Source organism: Sylvia atricapilla, chromosome 6 (genome assembly GCF_009819655.1).
Source record: "Sylvia atricapilla isolate bSylAtr1 chromosome 6, bSylAtr1.pri, whole genome shotgun sequence".
Lineage (NCBI taxonomy): Eukaryota > Metazoa > Chordata > Aves > Passeriformes > Sylviidae > Sylvia > Sylvia atricapilla.
The window spans coordinates 54,451,305-54,466,942 of record NC_089145.1 but is presented as its reverse complement, the minus strand read 5'-3'; the positions used below and the strand labels follow the sequence as shown (position 1 = coordinate 54,466,942).

Genomic DNA, 15,638 nt, shown 5'->3' with positions numbered 1-15,638 from the left:
TAATAATGCAAATACACTAAATCTTGGTTAAAGGATTTCACTTGGTGTTTTCTGCTGACTTAAGGACATATTGAACATTCAGTATTTTAAGGTCAAGGATAAGGAACATTTTTTCTGGGTTTAGGATGATGCACATTCACAAGCACCTCACAAACACCTGGTTTGTAGCTCCTTGAAGCTTTTTCTCCACAGCTTCTCCACACAAAGGAGCATCCCACAGTGTAGGATCCACATCCACAACATCCCACTGCCAGCAGCCCCATGTAAAGCGTGATTCCCCTGTGCAACACAGTGCCTTTCCCACCCTGTGCACAGTGCTGTCCCACAGCCAGTGCCACCACACAGCTCCCCAACCCTCACATGTATCTGCACCCCCTGTGCTCCCCAGTGCCACCTGATACAGCTGTTTCCATTGCCTTACCTGCTCCTGGTTGTGCTCTCCTGAAGTGCCCCATGTGTCACCAAGCTGCTCTCCATCAGCAGCAGAGGACAACAGCTGATGGGCAGCAATACAGGGGATGCTGAGGCTGGAAAAAAGCAAAGAAAAGTGGAGAAGGAAGAAAATAAAGGGACTGGGAGAGGGCCTTGTGGCTGCTGCCAAATGTTGATCTGATTGAAATTCTGCATTCTAAGACTCTTTCTGAGTGTCTTTATAGCTGGATGAGAAAAAAAATGAGACAACAAATGAAGTGGCATGATGGGCACTAGCTGTGGCTTCCCAGTGTCTGAGACCTGTTATTTTTCTGTTTGCTGGTGTTTAGTTACATCTCTATAGATGAAACACTTCAGAGTCTGGAGGCCCATTCCTTCAACAGTTTAAGCAAAGTCACTCACATGTAAGTACCATAATTAAATAAATTAATATAGTGATAAGATAAATTTGTAATGAGTGGAAAAAACACACACAATGATGTTCATCATTCCTGTCTCCTATGTAGCTAAATTTTCCTTTTCTCATTTCCTTTGTCCATAATGTGGAGCGAGTCTTTTTTGAGCTTATTTTACTCTGCTTGTTTTCCATACATCTTTTTGGTTCCTTTGCTCTCCTGTATCTCCCCATAGAAATGTCGGTAAATGTAGTGAGAAACTATTGGGACTGCATCATGAGCTTGAGCTCAAGTTGAAATAAAATGGAAGCTAAGAATTATTTCTGTCAATTTACTGCAGGTAAGTGCAAAACAGTAATATAATAATCAGAAATAAAATCAGAAGGACCAAAGCACAGAAAAAATGGCACTAGCTGGAGATGTGAAAAAAAAGTAATCATTCTTAAAGTGCACTAGTAAAATGAAGAGTGTTTATATGGTTATTAAAAGGAACAAGAATATTATAGAAAAAGGCTTCTGGGAAATGTTTTTACACCTTTTTGTTCTCATGTTCTGACCAATTTGCACCATGTGATGCTCTAAAAGCAGTTACAAAACTGGTAGGACTCACCCAGAGAATTTTTGTCATCCATCAGGACCCTGTCAAAATGAGAATGTAATGTATTGAACAGAGAGCTCCATAGGATCCATCCCATATCTGGTACTCTTCCATGTTTGTATTACTGATCCAAAAGAGGGATTGGAAAGTGTGCCATTGTTGTATAAGCTCAGCTGAATTACAGTTTTGCATATTTCAGAGACTTTTGAGAGACTTTGCAGAGACTTTCAGAGAAAGAGATTGAATTAGTTGATGATGTATTTTCTATGATTTTTTTTCCTTTTACTTTACACAGTATGAATCAGAAAAACTAACAAAGTTACAGGAGAAAAATACAGTTATTGTTAATGAAGATAAAGAAAGAAACTAATGCTGGAAAGTGTAAGTGACTCCTCTAAGAGAACATGAACCTGACTGGCATGTCTAGAAGCAGAGTGCAGGATCCTGAGATCTACTTCAGGCCAACAGCTCCAGTAGTATTCCTGAGTTTCACAGCAAGGCTTTGGTGTGATATCTGTACTTACCTTTGGTTTTGATACCATTCCCTATGATGTAGATGATTTTTTTCCAAGCCTGTTGTATCCATGTTCTCTCTTCCTCTTTCATAGTTGTTGTGTCTTAAAAATTTCTTATTTAACACAAATGAACATATAATGAAACATTTACTGGCAGCACATTTTATCAGCAATGAATAAAGCATCGGCCAGTACGCACTACAAATTCTTCATAGGATACTTCTTTTGTTGTTCACCTTTTTAGAAATTAAAGATAAAATGCTCCAGAAAGCTCCAAAATCACCACATTATCACACCCATTCCCATCCCCAGGCCTGGATGTGTTGTCCATGACCAGGAAGCAGCAGGTCTGTGCAGGAGTCAGCAGAGTTCACAGGCTGAACCCACTCTCATGTCACCTCTGTCACAGGCTGTGGGGAGGGCAGGGAGGGAATGTTCCTGCTTCACTATACAAGGGTATGGTAATGTGGGACCCCTTTGATTTCTCACAAAGCACTGCCAAAAGAGAAACCATACACAGACATACAAGATACAATTATTTTTTAAATTTTTTCTCTGCACAAGAGCCAAAATTACTACCTAGGACAAGACATCAGAACTCTGCTCACAAAAGTTATAGGAAAACCCCAAGTCTTTGCAGACAGCCCACAAAGAAGGCCACCTCTACCACTCAAAAGTGCTTACCAGGTTTATAAAATCTGTTTGGAAGTAAGGCACATTTATGATTTAATCAGGGAACATCTTGGCATCTGGCAAGTTAGGTAGTTGCATACAAGCTGTGAAAGAAAGCAATTTATATATTTGACTATTTTTATGAATTGTTTCCATAAATCTTGATATGTTAAAACCTATCACTGTTGACTTTGATTTACTTTCCAAACAACAGGATTATACAGGGATAAATTTGCATCTTGTGCTATGCATTAATTTAATGTTCTCCATTCACATAGTATTTTTAAAGTATTATTGCTAAAATAATATTAGGTTAAGATTATCACTAAGTATTTTAAAGGAGGTTGAGATTAACAGTTTGGAAAAGTAATTTCACAGAGTTTTATTTTTACAGCTTTTCTTTGAACTCTCATAAAGTGCAGCTTTATGTAAATAATCTTTTTACCCTAACTGAAACTTATACACACAGTTTCATTCTCAAAACATTTGTTTTTAGACATAAGAGCTTCTTAAGAGAAAATTCAGTGTTTATGGAAGAGAGGAACTCATGCTTTGCTTTAAGCCAAGTATTATGTGAATAGGCGTCCTGTGTTCATCATGATCTGTCTGCCAAGCTTGTTAGTGCACTTCAACTTTGATCTTCAGCAACACATTTTCTCAGTTCTTATTTGGTTCATGTGCCTCTGTCCAGACTTTCTGTTCCTTCCAGACCTCAGCTCTTTAAGCATAGGTCATATCTTATGCATCCATGCCTTTTCAAGTACTGAGCAACTTCTGCAAACTAAGGACACTGATCACCTGCTGTATTTTAATGAGCCACATCTCATTTTGCTGGTAATTGATGGCAAAATTTCCACTCTATGAAGATGTGGAAGCTTTTTTCTTCTCCCAAATTGTGTTAAATTAGTCTCACAATGGTTTCTTGTTTCCTCTTTCTGTATTTACCTTTGTAAAATATGTCTGTTTACGGATTCAGAACTCTCTCTCTCATACAATTACGTAAGTATGTATTTTTTGTACATCTAATTGTAAAAGGGTCTGATTAGCAATCAGTGTCTCTGTGTAGTTGCCTTACTAGTAGAGCTGAAGCTTGGTAACATTACACTTAATAAAAACCTGTTGTAATTAGGTCTCTGTTTCTCAGGGAAACATTTCTGCAAATAGAACCTCAGAAAAGTTCGTTCTTTCTTTCCCTCCTTTCTCTGTGTCTTGGCAGAGAAACCAAGTCTCCAGAGTCTCTCTCTACTCCACAGTCCTCTCTACTCTCTTCTCCTAACTTGTAAAGCATTCTCCTCTTATACAACCACATAAAAAGCCCTCTCAGCATTTGGGAACAAGGCCAAAGGTTATGGTTCAAGTGGCTTTGCTCTCATCCATGTGACGTCATTTGGAGAGCTGGTGGGGGACCTCTCCAGCTCTGCAGTGAGATGAAGCCAAGGGCCAGGGCTGCACTTCTCTTGGACAGCTCATAATGCCAGGCCATGCGATACAGCACTGCAGGAAAAGAGAGAGGCAGCTGCAGAGGAAGACTGAAGAGATCTATGGGGAAATGCTGTGTACCTGCAGTGAATTTCAGAGCTGGGAAAAGTGCTGTGCAAAAAAAAAAAATCATGTTAAAATCTGCAGTCTGGAGGTAGGGAGTAGACTGTTGGCAGCCTAGGCCAGTTTTCTGGTGCCAGTGGAGCAAAGGCTTAAACAGGTGCATGCAGATGAAATACCATGGATGGTTTGGCTGCAGAGGGAGAATAAAACATGGAAGTAGACGTACAGGTGAGAGAAGCTAAGGTAGCTATAGACAAAGTAAGTCTCAGAAGGTAAAGAGGGGAGCCCAGGTTATTACAGGAGAATGAAAAAAAAAAGCTTATTTAAAACGTTTTACAATTACTGACCTGGATATACTTAGTCTTTAAGTCTAGGTATCTCAGCTTAATGTGGTTATATTGCTACTCTAAAGCCAGATTTGCAGTTTCTGATATCTGAGCTTAAACAGACTCAAGAACGTATCAATATTGCAAGGCAGGTATGAAAAACATTTCTGGTAAATGAAATTTAGATTCCACTTAAATATGTAAATGTTTGTGCTTTTTTTTAATGTTACCAAATTCAGATAGAATTTTAAGTAGCCTATTAACCTTTCTGAAAAGTTATCTGGAAAATATATGTCTCAATTAATTAATTAGCCAATATTTGAGTAGTTCTTACCGTTAGTTTCATTTGTAGATTCACTTGGATTTGACAGTAGTTATAGCTTTGCAACTAAACCTAAGTTCATAGTTATTTGTAAGTCTTGGCACATATCTTTATAACATCAAGTGACTTTCTCTGCACAACCATTCTTGATGTGATCAAGTTTTTTGTCTATTTTCATTAAAAAGGAAAAGTGAATTGCTATTCTTGGACAGACAGGTGGTGATGTGATTGTGAACCTAGTACATTTTTAATCCCTAGTCTGAGTGCCAGAACTAAAATTTCAGACATCAAGTGTCTTTAAAGCACAAATAAGCTAGTTTTTAAATGGTTTGTCTACATTCAAGAATAAAGTAGAGTTTGTAAAGCATCTTTGAATACTTTTGTAAATACTTCACAAATAACTCTCTTAGCCTGTGGCTAAGTAGCAGCATCCTTTTTTTTTTTTTTTTTTTTTTTTTTTTTTTTTTAATGAGCTTCTCTAAGTAATTTTAGCTAAGCCTGCAAGTGAAATGTTTGCTCACAGCACCTTTTGCCTTTTTGCATCAATGGTCAACAAAAATGCCAACTAACTGTCTCAATTTTTCTAATATTTTAAAAGCACTTAATGCCCAAAAGGACTCAGAATTGTAACATTGCTGTATGCCATGATTGTTCTATTTTTAGAGTGTGTCAAAGTTGCATTTCAAAAGTAATTTAAAATCAGCTCTCATAGACACTTGGATATCTGGGAACTAGCTTACTAGGCATTTAAAGTGTACTCTTTGGCTTTATCTGCATTTTAGGCACCTTAAACTACTAATAGTTTTCCTAGAGCTCCTTTTCAAAGAACCATAACTTTTTAAGTTCACAAGTTTCAGTATTTTCAACTCACCAATTCATAGAAGATAAATGTTAAAAGTGCAAATCCTGCTTAATGAATTTACTGACAATCAACTTGATCTTCTACCTTTATGGACCTTTTGGGATTAATCTTTACACCACAGCAATCTTTTGATTACAGTTTGAAAATTAGGATCATATAACATTTATACACCTTGAGTATATTACTCATGACTGATTACTCTAAAAGAAATTGTGAAATGCAGTTTTTCCTGTTAATTGATGAGGTCAGAACTATTCAAATATCTTTCCTCCTTATGGGCTTAACTTCATAGGCCCTGATATCAATGGAGCAATAGATACCCTTTAAATCTGTGACTTTAAGAAGGAATTCTTTCCAGTACTCTAAGACTAATGATGTTTGAGTATTTAAAACAAGGATAGCAGCACAGCTGATGGATGGAAATGGATTTGAAGATCTTCAGGGAGGAAAGGGCTGGAAAAGAGAATATTGACAAGAAGAGAGAAAAAGAAATTGGATTAGAATTGTTTTCATTTAGAGACCAATCTTGCACTGGAGACATGTTAGAAAACAGAGAATTAATGTATTTTTGTTTGTTTTGGTTGTTTTTTGTCTACAAAAGAAGTGAAATTTTCTCACAAGATAACAGAAAACGGTGAAAGACTTAAAAGCATTCTTCTCATTGGCTTGGGGCCTCTTTGTAAGCAGGGAAAGGAGATAAGAAGTGCAGAGATTGTAAAATGCATCATGGTGAAGATTTGCACATGTTCCAGACCCCCTTTGATATGTAAGGCAGGACTCAGGCTCCACTGTGTTTTGCCCCTGCTAATATGAGCCTAGCAGCCTATGTGTCTACTTGGTTTTTTTGAATACTCCAGCCAGCAAGATGATGGAATAAATCTACTCTTTGCACTTCAGCTGTGTGTCATGGTGGTCTTGGTGTTACCTACGTTAATCCACAGCACACAAGATCTTTTTCTTTTCCCCCAGGTAAAATGAGAGGCCACATATTCAGGCCAGTCAAATACAGGAGGCACATTTGACTGGACTAAACGCAGGGAAAATTGGATTTCCATCCTTGCATTTTCTTAAGTGTAACACTCACTTTTGTCAAATCACCTTTTATTTTTATACCTCTCTCATCTATTTTGACTAGACACTTCTAAGCCTGGCTGTCTGCTCCACAGTGGCCCTTTTCTTCCTTTTGGGCTTTAAGACACCTCTGTAATACAAAGTGTAGGACGAAATGCAAGTATAAATACAGTACTATATTAAACCATACTTCTTTTTCAATCCCAATTACCAGTTCAAGAAAATTGAACAGCAGGGATATAAACCTTTTCCCAATGTTTAGCTGAATCATATTGTTTCCCTCACATTATTTAAGATTTTCTTTCATTACTGTGCTGTCTCATCTGGCTGTTTAAAATATTTTATTCCCAGATTAATTAGTTTTTCATTAGCCTTTTAAAATCAGCAAATGTCCTTTGATGGCCCAATTACTTAATAAATCAGAATTGTATCTCATTATGTTATTTTGTTCTCTAAATTTTTAGTACCATCTGCTGATTTTGAATTCTTATTTCCAGTACCCTCATCCAAATAATTTACGCAGAATACTATGAATAGTAACAAACCAAAACCTGATGACTCTTTGATACTCCAATGCATTATCCATTTCCAGGCTAAAGGCTGAACTGAAGACTCTTTCCCTGGAATATGCTTGGTCCACAGAGGAGTATCAGGCCAGGAAGCTCATGAGTCCAACATTTTGAAAGCAGTCAGTGATGGAAAAAAACATGTCAGTGTTTATGAAGCAAATTCCACTGTTGGGAATGTGATAGCTTCATAACTAATAAAATAATCAGAGAGAAGCAAGAAACTGACACTGAGAGAATTTCTTTTAAATACAGAAACACAGCTACAGTTCAAAGTAGGTAACAGATGTGAAGAACAGTTGAAAGTAGCACTACAGTAGCAGTACTGCAGCAATCAGCATCAGTTTGACATGCAAGTAAAAGGCAAACCCTCATTTCCCTGCAGTGTTTTAGTAAACAGAGTGAAAACTGATGACTTGAAAGGTGAAGCAGAACTGTTTTGTCAGTACAACAATATATGGAGAGGTTGAAGTCTTTGTACCAGTGTCTACATAGTGATTTATCTACTGTCTCTTTTCCCACTCCTATTTCTTAGACAACTTGTCTGGTTGATTTTATCCTATTAAAACAATTCCAGAGGCAGAGGTAGCCTTAAATCCCAATTTTCTGATTCTTATGGGTTACTTGGCATGGTTAGGCTATGGTAAGTTAAATATTACTGGTTTCTGCCCATTGAGTCTCTGTCCAGTAGCAGCACATCTTTGACTGACTTAATGCTGGAACATCACCCACATCACCTGCACCACCATCCCATCTAAATCTGTCATCTGTATCAAATTTCTCTATATAAGTAGCTAGAAATGTTTTCTTCAGACCCATTGCTCGACTGCTAGTATCAGGAGGAAGCCTGACACCATTTTTTCTATATGGCTTCTGTTTTAAGAAAGGCTGAGAGTTGTTTCAGCAGTGTTATGAGACCAGAGTCCAGAGCTGATTTAAGGTAAAGAAATAGATGCAAAACCATCCATATCCTTCTGGAAACAGTAAAGAGTCCAAGAAATTAAAGTCTGCAAGTGATGGGGGAGGGCTTTTTTAATAAAAAATGAAAACTGGTAGGTCTATTGAATCTACCTCAATCCTGAAAATTTTCACAGAGTCTGCTTGGTGCAGCCAGACTGCTGACTGTTGCTACAGATAGAAAAGAAAGAAATGTGCTAGAAAATATAAGAATGAGAAATATTGAGGGAAAATGTACTAAGGGAAGAGAGAAACATTTCAGAAAAATGTGGAAGAGTCATGACTCCAGGCAACGCTGGAAGTGGCTGGGGGGGCAGCAGCCCCACCAACACACCTACAGAAAGCACCATCATGGCCATAGCTGTGATTAGTCTCAGGCTGGTTTTTCAACATGTGCAGACTAAAAAGCATTTGCAGACCAAGACGTCTCTTGGGTAGAAGTATTTAAAGACATAACTGTGGACAGAAGATCTAAGGAATGAAGTCTATGTTATGTCTTGCCTTGTTATACAGCAAAGAGATATGCTGTCCTCTATACCTGGCTATGTAGTGAATGGTGTGTCCATTTCAAGTCTCAGAACAAAGCTAATTTAAGTGACTGAGCCATCTCTTGATGAGTTCTGTAAAAGACACAGGAAAAAATAATACAAAATACTGTCAGGCACATGAAGAAATTAAGCACAAAAACGGCACATAAAATTACAAAGTGCATAGATGGTTGTAATTTGATAGGATTATTCTATACAAATACTGAAGATTTTACTTTTCTTCTTTTTACTCAACTTTGCAGACACAAAATCCTCACCATGTTCAAAGTAATAGCCGTTACCACAGGGTATTTGTTTTGATTTTAGGAGCATGCAGACAAAGGATCCATAATCAAATTTTAGGTACTTCTTACCCCTGTGCTTCAAAAGGCCAGTCCCCAGGATGGCACCTATCCAGATGATAATGCATCATTGTTAGATTGTTCTGGTCCTGAGCTAGTGCTGGCCAGTACAAAAGCTTGTTGCAGGAATTAGGTCCCCGAAATTTCATTTTAACACTGCTGATTTCTGTTGTGATAAGTTATTAAATATTAATTACCAATGTTTCTCCCTTTTATAGTGAAATTCGAAATCTTAGAAACTTGGATTACATAGATCCAGATGCCTTTAAGAACCTCCCACTTTTGAAATACCTGTAAGTATATAGTACCCATAAAAATTGGTACTTAAATCTCACAGACGACTCTTTACATTACAGCAGTTTTGTTAGTTTGCATTTGATTTTTGAACTGATTGCCATGTTTTAACCTGTTCCTTTATTCTAATGACAGAAAGCCAGCAAGGGTAGGGATTAACACCCTTACTACTTTTGTGAGAAAGGAAAACATGTTCACAAATTCATCAGTAGTTTTCCCATTTGTCTTTTCCATTAAATATCTAATATTCCTTGGAAAAATTCCACAGCTAGCTCTTTTTTTATAGTAAGTGCTGTCTTACTCTATTTTTGTAGGAAATAGTGGAAAGAAGGGACACAACAGATATATACATGTCTTTAGCATTTCCTAGACATTTACACATAGTTTTAAAGCATATCTGTCAGCCAAATGTGAAAAGCTCACATATAGACACATGATTTTATATGACCTCTATAGCAGAAAGAAATCCTGAAAATTTTCCATGATCTTCTAAAGAAACTTCTGTGATTTTGAGTAATATTTGGAAGAAAGGTCTCTGTGTGTATGTGGTGGGGGCACTGGCAAGGAGGAATGATTTTTCCAGGTTTTTCCTATAGATGTGAAAGCAATAAAAAAGAAAGTAGCAAAAAATTCAATTTCAGAATAGATTTTAAAATCGAGAAGGAGTTCATAAAGAAGGGGCTTTAAGCATTTCACATTTGAAGACAGTTTCTCTTTTTAGAGCTATATGAACAGCTCTTAGCCTCAATGAAAATAGAGGATTCAAGGGTCCAGACTATTAATTGAAGCAGCCTTAATATCTCAAGTTAAAATGAACCAAAGCTTCAATTATTTTCTTCCTTTCAATCTCACAAGATGCTTCCCTCTGCAGATCTGCCTGATGTTCTTATTAGTCTGTGTTCTCACTTTTTAGATCCTATAATTTATCGTAAGTCTGGTATTCCAAAATTTTTATATTTTTCATCCTTCTGTTTTGGACAGTTGATTATAAATGAATTGACTGACAATAGAGAGAATGCAGTAATCATCCTGCCCTGTTGAACACTTTAAATACATTGTTGTTGTTCACTGATGCAGTAATTCTTTCTGTTTCTCCTCTCTTTCAGTGGTATATTTAATACTGGACTCAAAGTATTTCCAGACCTCAACAAAATCTACTCATTTGATGTGAATTTTTTGCTGTAAGTATCTGTCCCCACAGCTGCTTAGAATAATACTGCCATCATCAGACCACATGAAAATGTATAATGAAGGTTTCTGATTTTGAGAATAATGTCATTTAAGTCTGACAAAGCAGTTTTCCTCAAACAATATTTCAATGATCCTTAGCACCAAATCTGGAAAATCCCAGTTCAGCTAGCACTATATGTTTGACCCAAATTAGAGAGCACAATGGACACAGCACAGTCATGATACACAACTTCTACAGGCCCTTTGCTTTTATTTTGTTCTTGGTTTTGCAATGGCTGGGCAATACCTGAATTAATATGAAGTCAGACTAGTGTAACACACGGGACCTGAGCTGGTATAGATCCTGCTAACATCAAGTCATCCTATCAAAATTCTTCTAGCAAATTTGTGCTGGCATGGTGAAGCAAACTGCAGAACAATTTCTTGAAGAGAGAGAATGGGAATGCAAATGGGGACAAGGAAGTCTCTCACTATGATCCTTAAAGGTATTTCAGAAACAGAGAGCCTGCTTTGAACTCTAAAATAAGCAGTAGTTTCTTGCTATTTAAAAAGCACAGAAAATATCCACCTGTGTTAGAATTTTGGGTTGTAATCAAGCTGAGGGGGAAGAGTAGCTCAGAAGATTTGCAAGCGAACAGAAGGTAAAAGTATCTTGGTCACTTCTTGGTCCCAGATAGGAGTTAGAAATCTTATATTGTAGCAGTTTTCAGCTGGAAGAGGTTTGAATGCTGGATGGGCTAGGCAAAAGGCAATTAAATATGAGGAGAGTTGTGTTAGAAGAGGATTTGCAAAGATGTGACTGATGACCTACCACAGAGCTTGTTTCAGTGCTGATTAACTGTATTCTTCATCAAGGAGGGTCAGTTTCCTCTGCATTCATGGTCTGCCACTGGAGAGATGAACCTCAGAGAAACAGACAAATGCTGCCTGTTGTGCTAAAAAGTGTAGACCTGTAGGAAGCAATGAGATCTTCCCTTCCAAGGATCTTCTGAGACCAGAGATAAGCTTTGTTCTAACACACATTCACCTTGGCTGTAGACCTCCAAGACTGAAACCTGAGTCAGAGCTCTGAGTGAGATGTAACTGCATCTTAAGAACTAAGAGAGAGTTTCTCAAAGACCAGAAGAGCTTCAGCTTAGATTGAAAACTCTGCTTATATCTATTTCTACATGGTAGAGAGAACCAAGAACTGAACAGGCGAGATGAAACAAAATGCTTTATACAACCATCTGTGTTCTTACTTCCAACAAACTCAGTGCCTTTCTAAGTGGCAGAAAACCAAACATTGTTTTACTTCTGCTTTGTTTTTTTAGATAATGATAACTAATGAAAGATAAATATAGGTCTTATATTCTGCACAGAGTTTTTAAAGAATAGACCTACACTTTCAAGGAAGATAGTTCTAGGATATATACTTCTAAATATAGCTATTCAATGAAAGACTTTTTGTTTCTCCCATCAAGAAAAAAATGCTCTTGAAAAATACTAAGTTCCTAAATAATGATAAGGTATAGCTGGGGGAAACCCAATCATTATATTACTATTTGCCCTTGAGGTCAAGCAACTTACAATTAAACATTTATTTAGAAAAAAAATGAACCAATCTGCAAAATGTCAAACCCAAATAACTTGTGGTGGAAACCACCTATCAGTGAAAATTACTTGGAATGAAAATGGCTGTAGTACTGTTCAGTGTTAGCACATACATATGCACAAATGGAGCACAGAAAAGGAATGAAGTTATTTCTGGCACATGGGTAATTGTTAGGACTTCTCAGCCCATGGACTTTATGTGTGGGCCTTATTAGGCCATACCTAATTCACAAGCTGAAGAAAAAGAAAACTTTGCATGATATTTTCATTTCCAGACTATAATATTATTCAGAAAAATCAGAAAAAAGGCAGTCAAAGACTTTGCTCTGCCCTTTGTTTCTACCAGCTTTTTCCTCTCTCCTTTCTCCACTTTAGTAATAGTAAATCTCTTTAGGTTTTTTGTTCTCCTCTTTGTTACAACAGAATTTTGGTTTGAAGATACATAGTACTTCTTAAGACTGCAGAGTAGGAGTAAAAAAATTATCTAAGAAATGAGTAGTGAAACACTCCTATGGACAAGAGGTGAGAAGAGTCAGTAAGTCATTTCACTTAGCAGTGAAAGAGATGTGCTAGACGCACTTCTGTAAAGGAAAATGCCTCCGTCATGAATAATGTATTATCTGATATCTGAATTAAGAGAGCAAGATTTCAGCTCTAAAGCCACATGGGTTGTTCAGTTGACACTGCAGCTAATATTTACTCACTGCTAATTCTGTGCTCATGAGACCAGGGACCCATCTGTGCATTAGCCACTATTATCACACAGGCTGACACACCTCACCACTAAATCTATTTACCTCATGAGCTGTCTTCCTGGATGCTGGAATATGCTCAGTTCTTCATCCTACATGTATCTTCTGGCCTTAGCTATATCTCAACAGGTTATTATTTTAAACTTATTTATTTGAATAAATAAATACATTTATAATATAACAAATATGGCAATGTCGTTTACTTCATATTAATATTAAAATACATTAAAATTAATTTATTTAAATAGTTATGTTTTAAACATCTATTTATTATCAAGGGAGAGAACAATTAATAACAAAACTGTTCTCCAGATGCTCTGTTGGGCAGATGTTTGATTGTTTGATATTTTGTCTCCTTTTTCAGTGAAATTGCAGATAATCCTTATATGACTTCAGTGCCTGCAAATGCTTTCCATGGGCTTTGTAATGAATCTCTAACCCTGTAAGTTCTTCCAGTTTAAGTCACAAGGCAATTACCTCTCTTTTAATGCATATGGAAAAATGCTTTAAAATAAAACTACTCCTGTCCTACTCTCTAGCAGTTTGCAACAGAGAAGCACCACAGACAGACAGTATCTATATTCTAGTTTGCATAAATTCTGTACTTTGACAGCTATTTGAATCAGTCCTGCTCTTTTCTTCTTTCTTGGCTTGACGAAAGTGCTTTTGTTTTTCTGTGACCCTAGTGCCAGTGAATAGTTATATTTGAAAAAAAAATCAAAGGAGAAAGTCTGCAAAGTTTTCCCCGTGTAAAGCTACAGCAGGGTTATAAATGTGTCTAACTTATTTTCAACCTGAGTGGTACATACCATGAAAATTATGGATGGCAAACATCAGAAGAGTCATAAAAGAAAATTGTTAAATAAAGTTCAGTTATGCAAGTCAATCAATGTGAGCAACAAGAAAGGGCTGCTGATGGGAGTGAAATTACTGCAGTGAGTTATGATTTGAACTGGGAGGAAGAGCATTAGAATGTGAACAGAAGAATTCTAAAGAAATTTTTAAAAAAATTACTTTGCTCTAAGGGAGTAAAAGAATGAATTCTAAAAATTTAAGGTATGCCTGATAGTAAAAGCAGGACTTTTTTACTAGTTGTTAGTTCTTTTAGCCTTCCTTAATCAGTCCTAGCAGGATTTTATTTCCTTGCTTTTATTTAAGTGCAGGAAAATTATAGCAAAATGGTTTAGTCTATCATTGCTGTAAAAAGAGGTAGGAGATGGCACACCTGCCACATTGTATCCTTGATTCAGGTGCACTCAAGAATGCTTCTGGGCATTTGTTGGACCTTGCAAAGTAACTACTGCTTCTTCAAGAGATGAAAATTAATCTATCTGTATATATGATGTTGCAAAGAAAAATGATGTATAAGATGTTAGGTATTCATGTATTGAAGCAGCCCAAAATACATTGATGTAATTGCTTTTTTGCTTGCAGTAAACTCTACAATAATGGTTTTACCAGTATTCAAGGCCATGCTTTCAATGGGACAAATCTGGATGCTATGTAAGTAGCAGGTTATTCTCTTCTTTCAGAAGAAAAAAGCTCAAACTTCTCTGCTTATTTGAGGCTCTGAAATATGTATTTTAATTACTTTTAGGGAGCAAAGAGAAGATGTTAATTTCAGCCAGCAGTAACAGTATCATTGCTTAATGTCTTTTGCAGTGTGCTTTCATTTAGTATATGTATTTATAGCTCAGAAATAAAATCATGGCAAGTAATTCTATTGTGAATCTTGTTCTAGTTTGAACCTACAGTAAAACTTTGTTTGCTCAGTAACTTTTCTAAGATGATTTGGAAGATAATGATGTCTTTTTATGAGCCCACAGTGCCCTGGCAGCCAGGAGGCCAACCCTGTCCTGGGGTGCATCAGCCACAGCACGGCCAGACAGGCAAGGGAGGGATTGTCCTGCTCTGCTCTGGGCTGGGGTGGCCTCACCTCCAGTGCTGGGGCCGGTTTTGGGTGTCATAATATGAGCAGGATATCAAACCCTTAAGTATGTCCAAAGGAGAGCAGTCAAAATGGTGAAAGGCCTTGAGGGCAAGACTTTTGAGGAGTGGCTGTGGTAACTTGGATTGCTCAGCCTGGAGAAGGGGAACACAAGGGGAAGATCTCTTGGCAGCCCACAGCTTCCTCAAGGCAGGCAGTGGAGGGGCAGGTGCTGATCTCTCTCTGTGACCAGTGACAGGACACAAGAGAACAGAATGGAAGTTCAATTGCACATTAGGTGAAGGTTCTTCACCAAGAGGGTTGTCAGTCACTGGAACAGGCTCCCCAGGGGAGCAGTCACAGCACCAAGACTGTCAGAGTTCAAACTGTGTCTGAATGATGGTCATAGTCACAATCTTGACTTTTCATCGTCCTGGAAGGATGAGGGAGTTGGACCCCATGATGCTTATGGGTCCCTTCCCACCTGGTATGTTCTATGATTTATGATCCTAAGTGAATCCTACCAGAGACATGGCTATGAAGCACTAGTCAATCAAATTTAAAAAGAAAAAAAAAAAAAAAACAAACCAACAACCCCCAAACAAATAACAAACAACCAACGGAACAACTAAAACTAGACTTATGTTCATGGGTTTATCTACCAGCAGTAAAAATGATTTATTACAACAAACACTTTTCTCCAAATTAAATCATATGACATTTACTTGGAGCAG

General features: G+C 37.3%; 1 protein-coding gene and 1 long non-coding RNA gene across 3 annotated transcripts in view; one reads left to right on the top strand and one right to left on the bottom strand.

Annotated features, from left to right (window-relative positions):
* The window catches only part of TSHR (thyroid stimulating hormone receptor), a 43,002-nt gene that overhangs the window by 11,745 nt on the left and 15,619 nt on the right, over positions 1 to 15,638 (top strand). Inside the window, exons 3-7 of one of the 2 annotated variants that reach the window (XM_066321966.1) lie at positions 762 to 836; positions 9,366 to 9,440; positions 10,548 to 10,622; positions 13,342 to 13,419; positions 14,412 to 14,480. In XM_066321966.1, coding sequence (XP_066178063.1) covers positions 762 to 836; positions 9,366 to 9,440; positions 10,548 to 10,622; positions 13,342 to 13,419; positions 14,412 to 14,480 — 372 coding nt within the window. The remainder of the gene's footprint in view (positions 1 to 761; positions 837 to 9,365; positions 9,441 to 10,547; positions 10,623 to 13,341; positions 13,420 to 14,411; positions 14,481 to 15,638) is intronic. The other variant, XM_066321967.1, reaches the window with a different exon arrangement.
* Positions 428 to 2,049, bottom strand: LOC136362963 (uncharacterized). The gene is made up of 3 exons (XR_010743875.1): positions 1,950 to 2,049; positions 1,438 to 1,466; positions 428 to 527 (listed from the first exon to the last, which is right to left on the bottom strand). It is a non-coding gene; the product is annotated as an uncharacterized lncRNA (long non-coding RNA).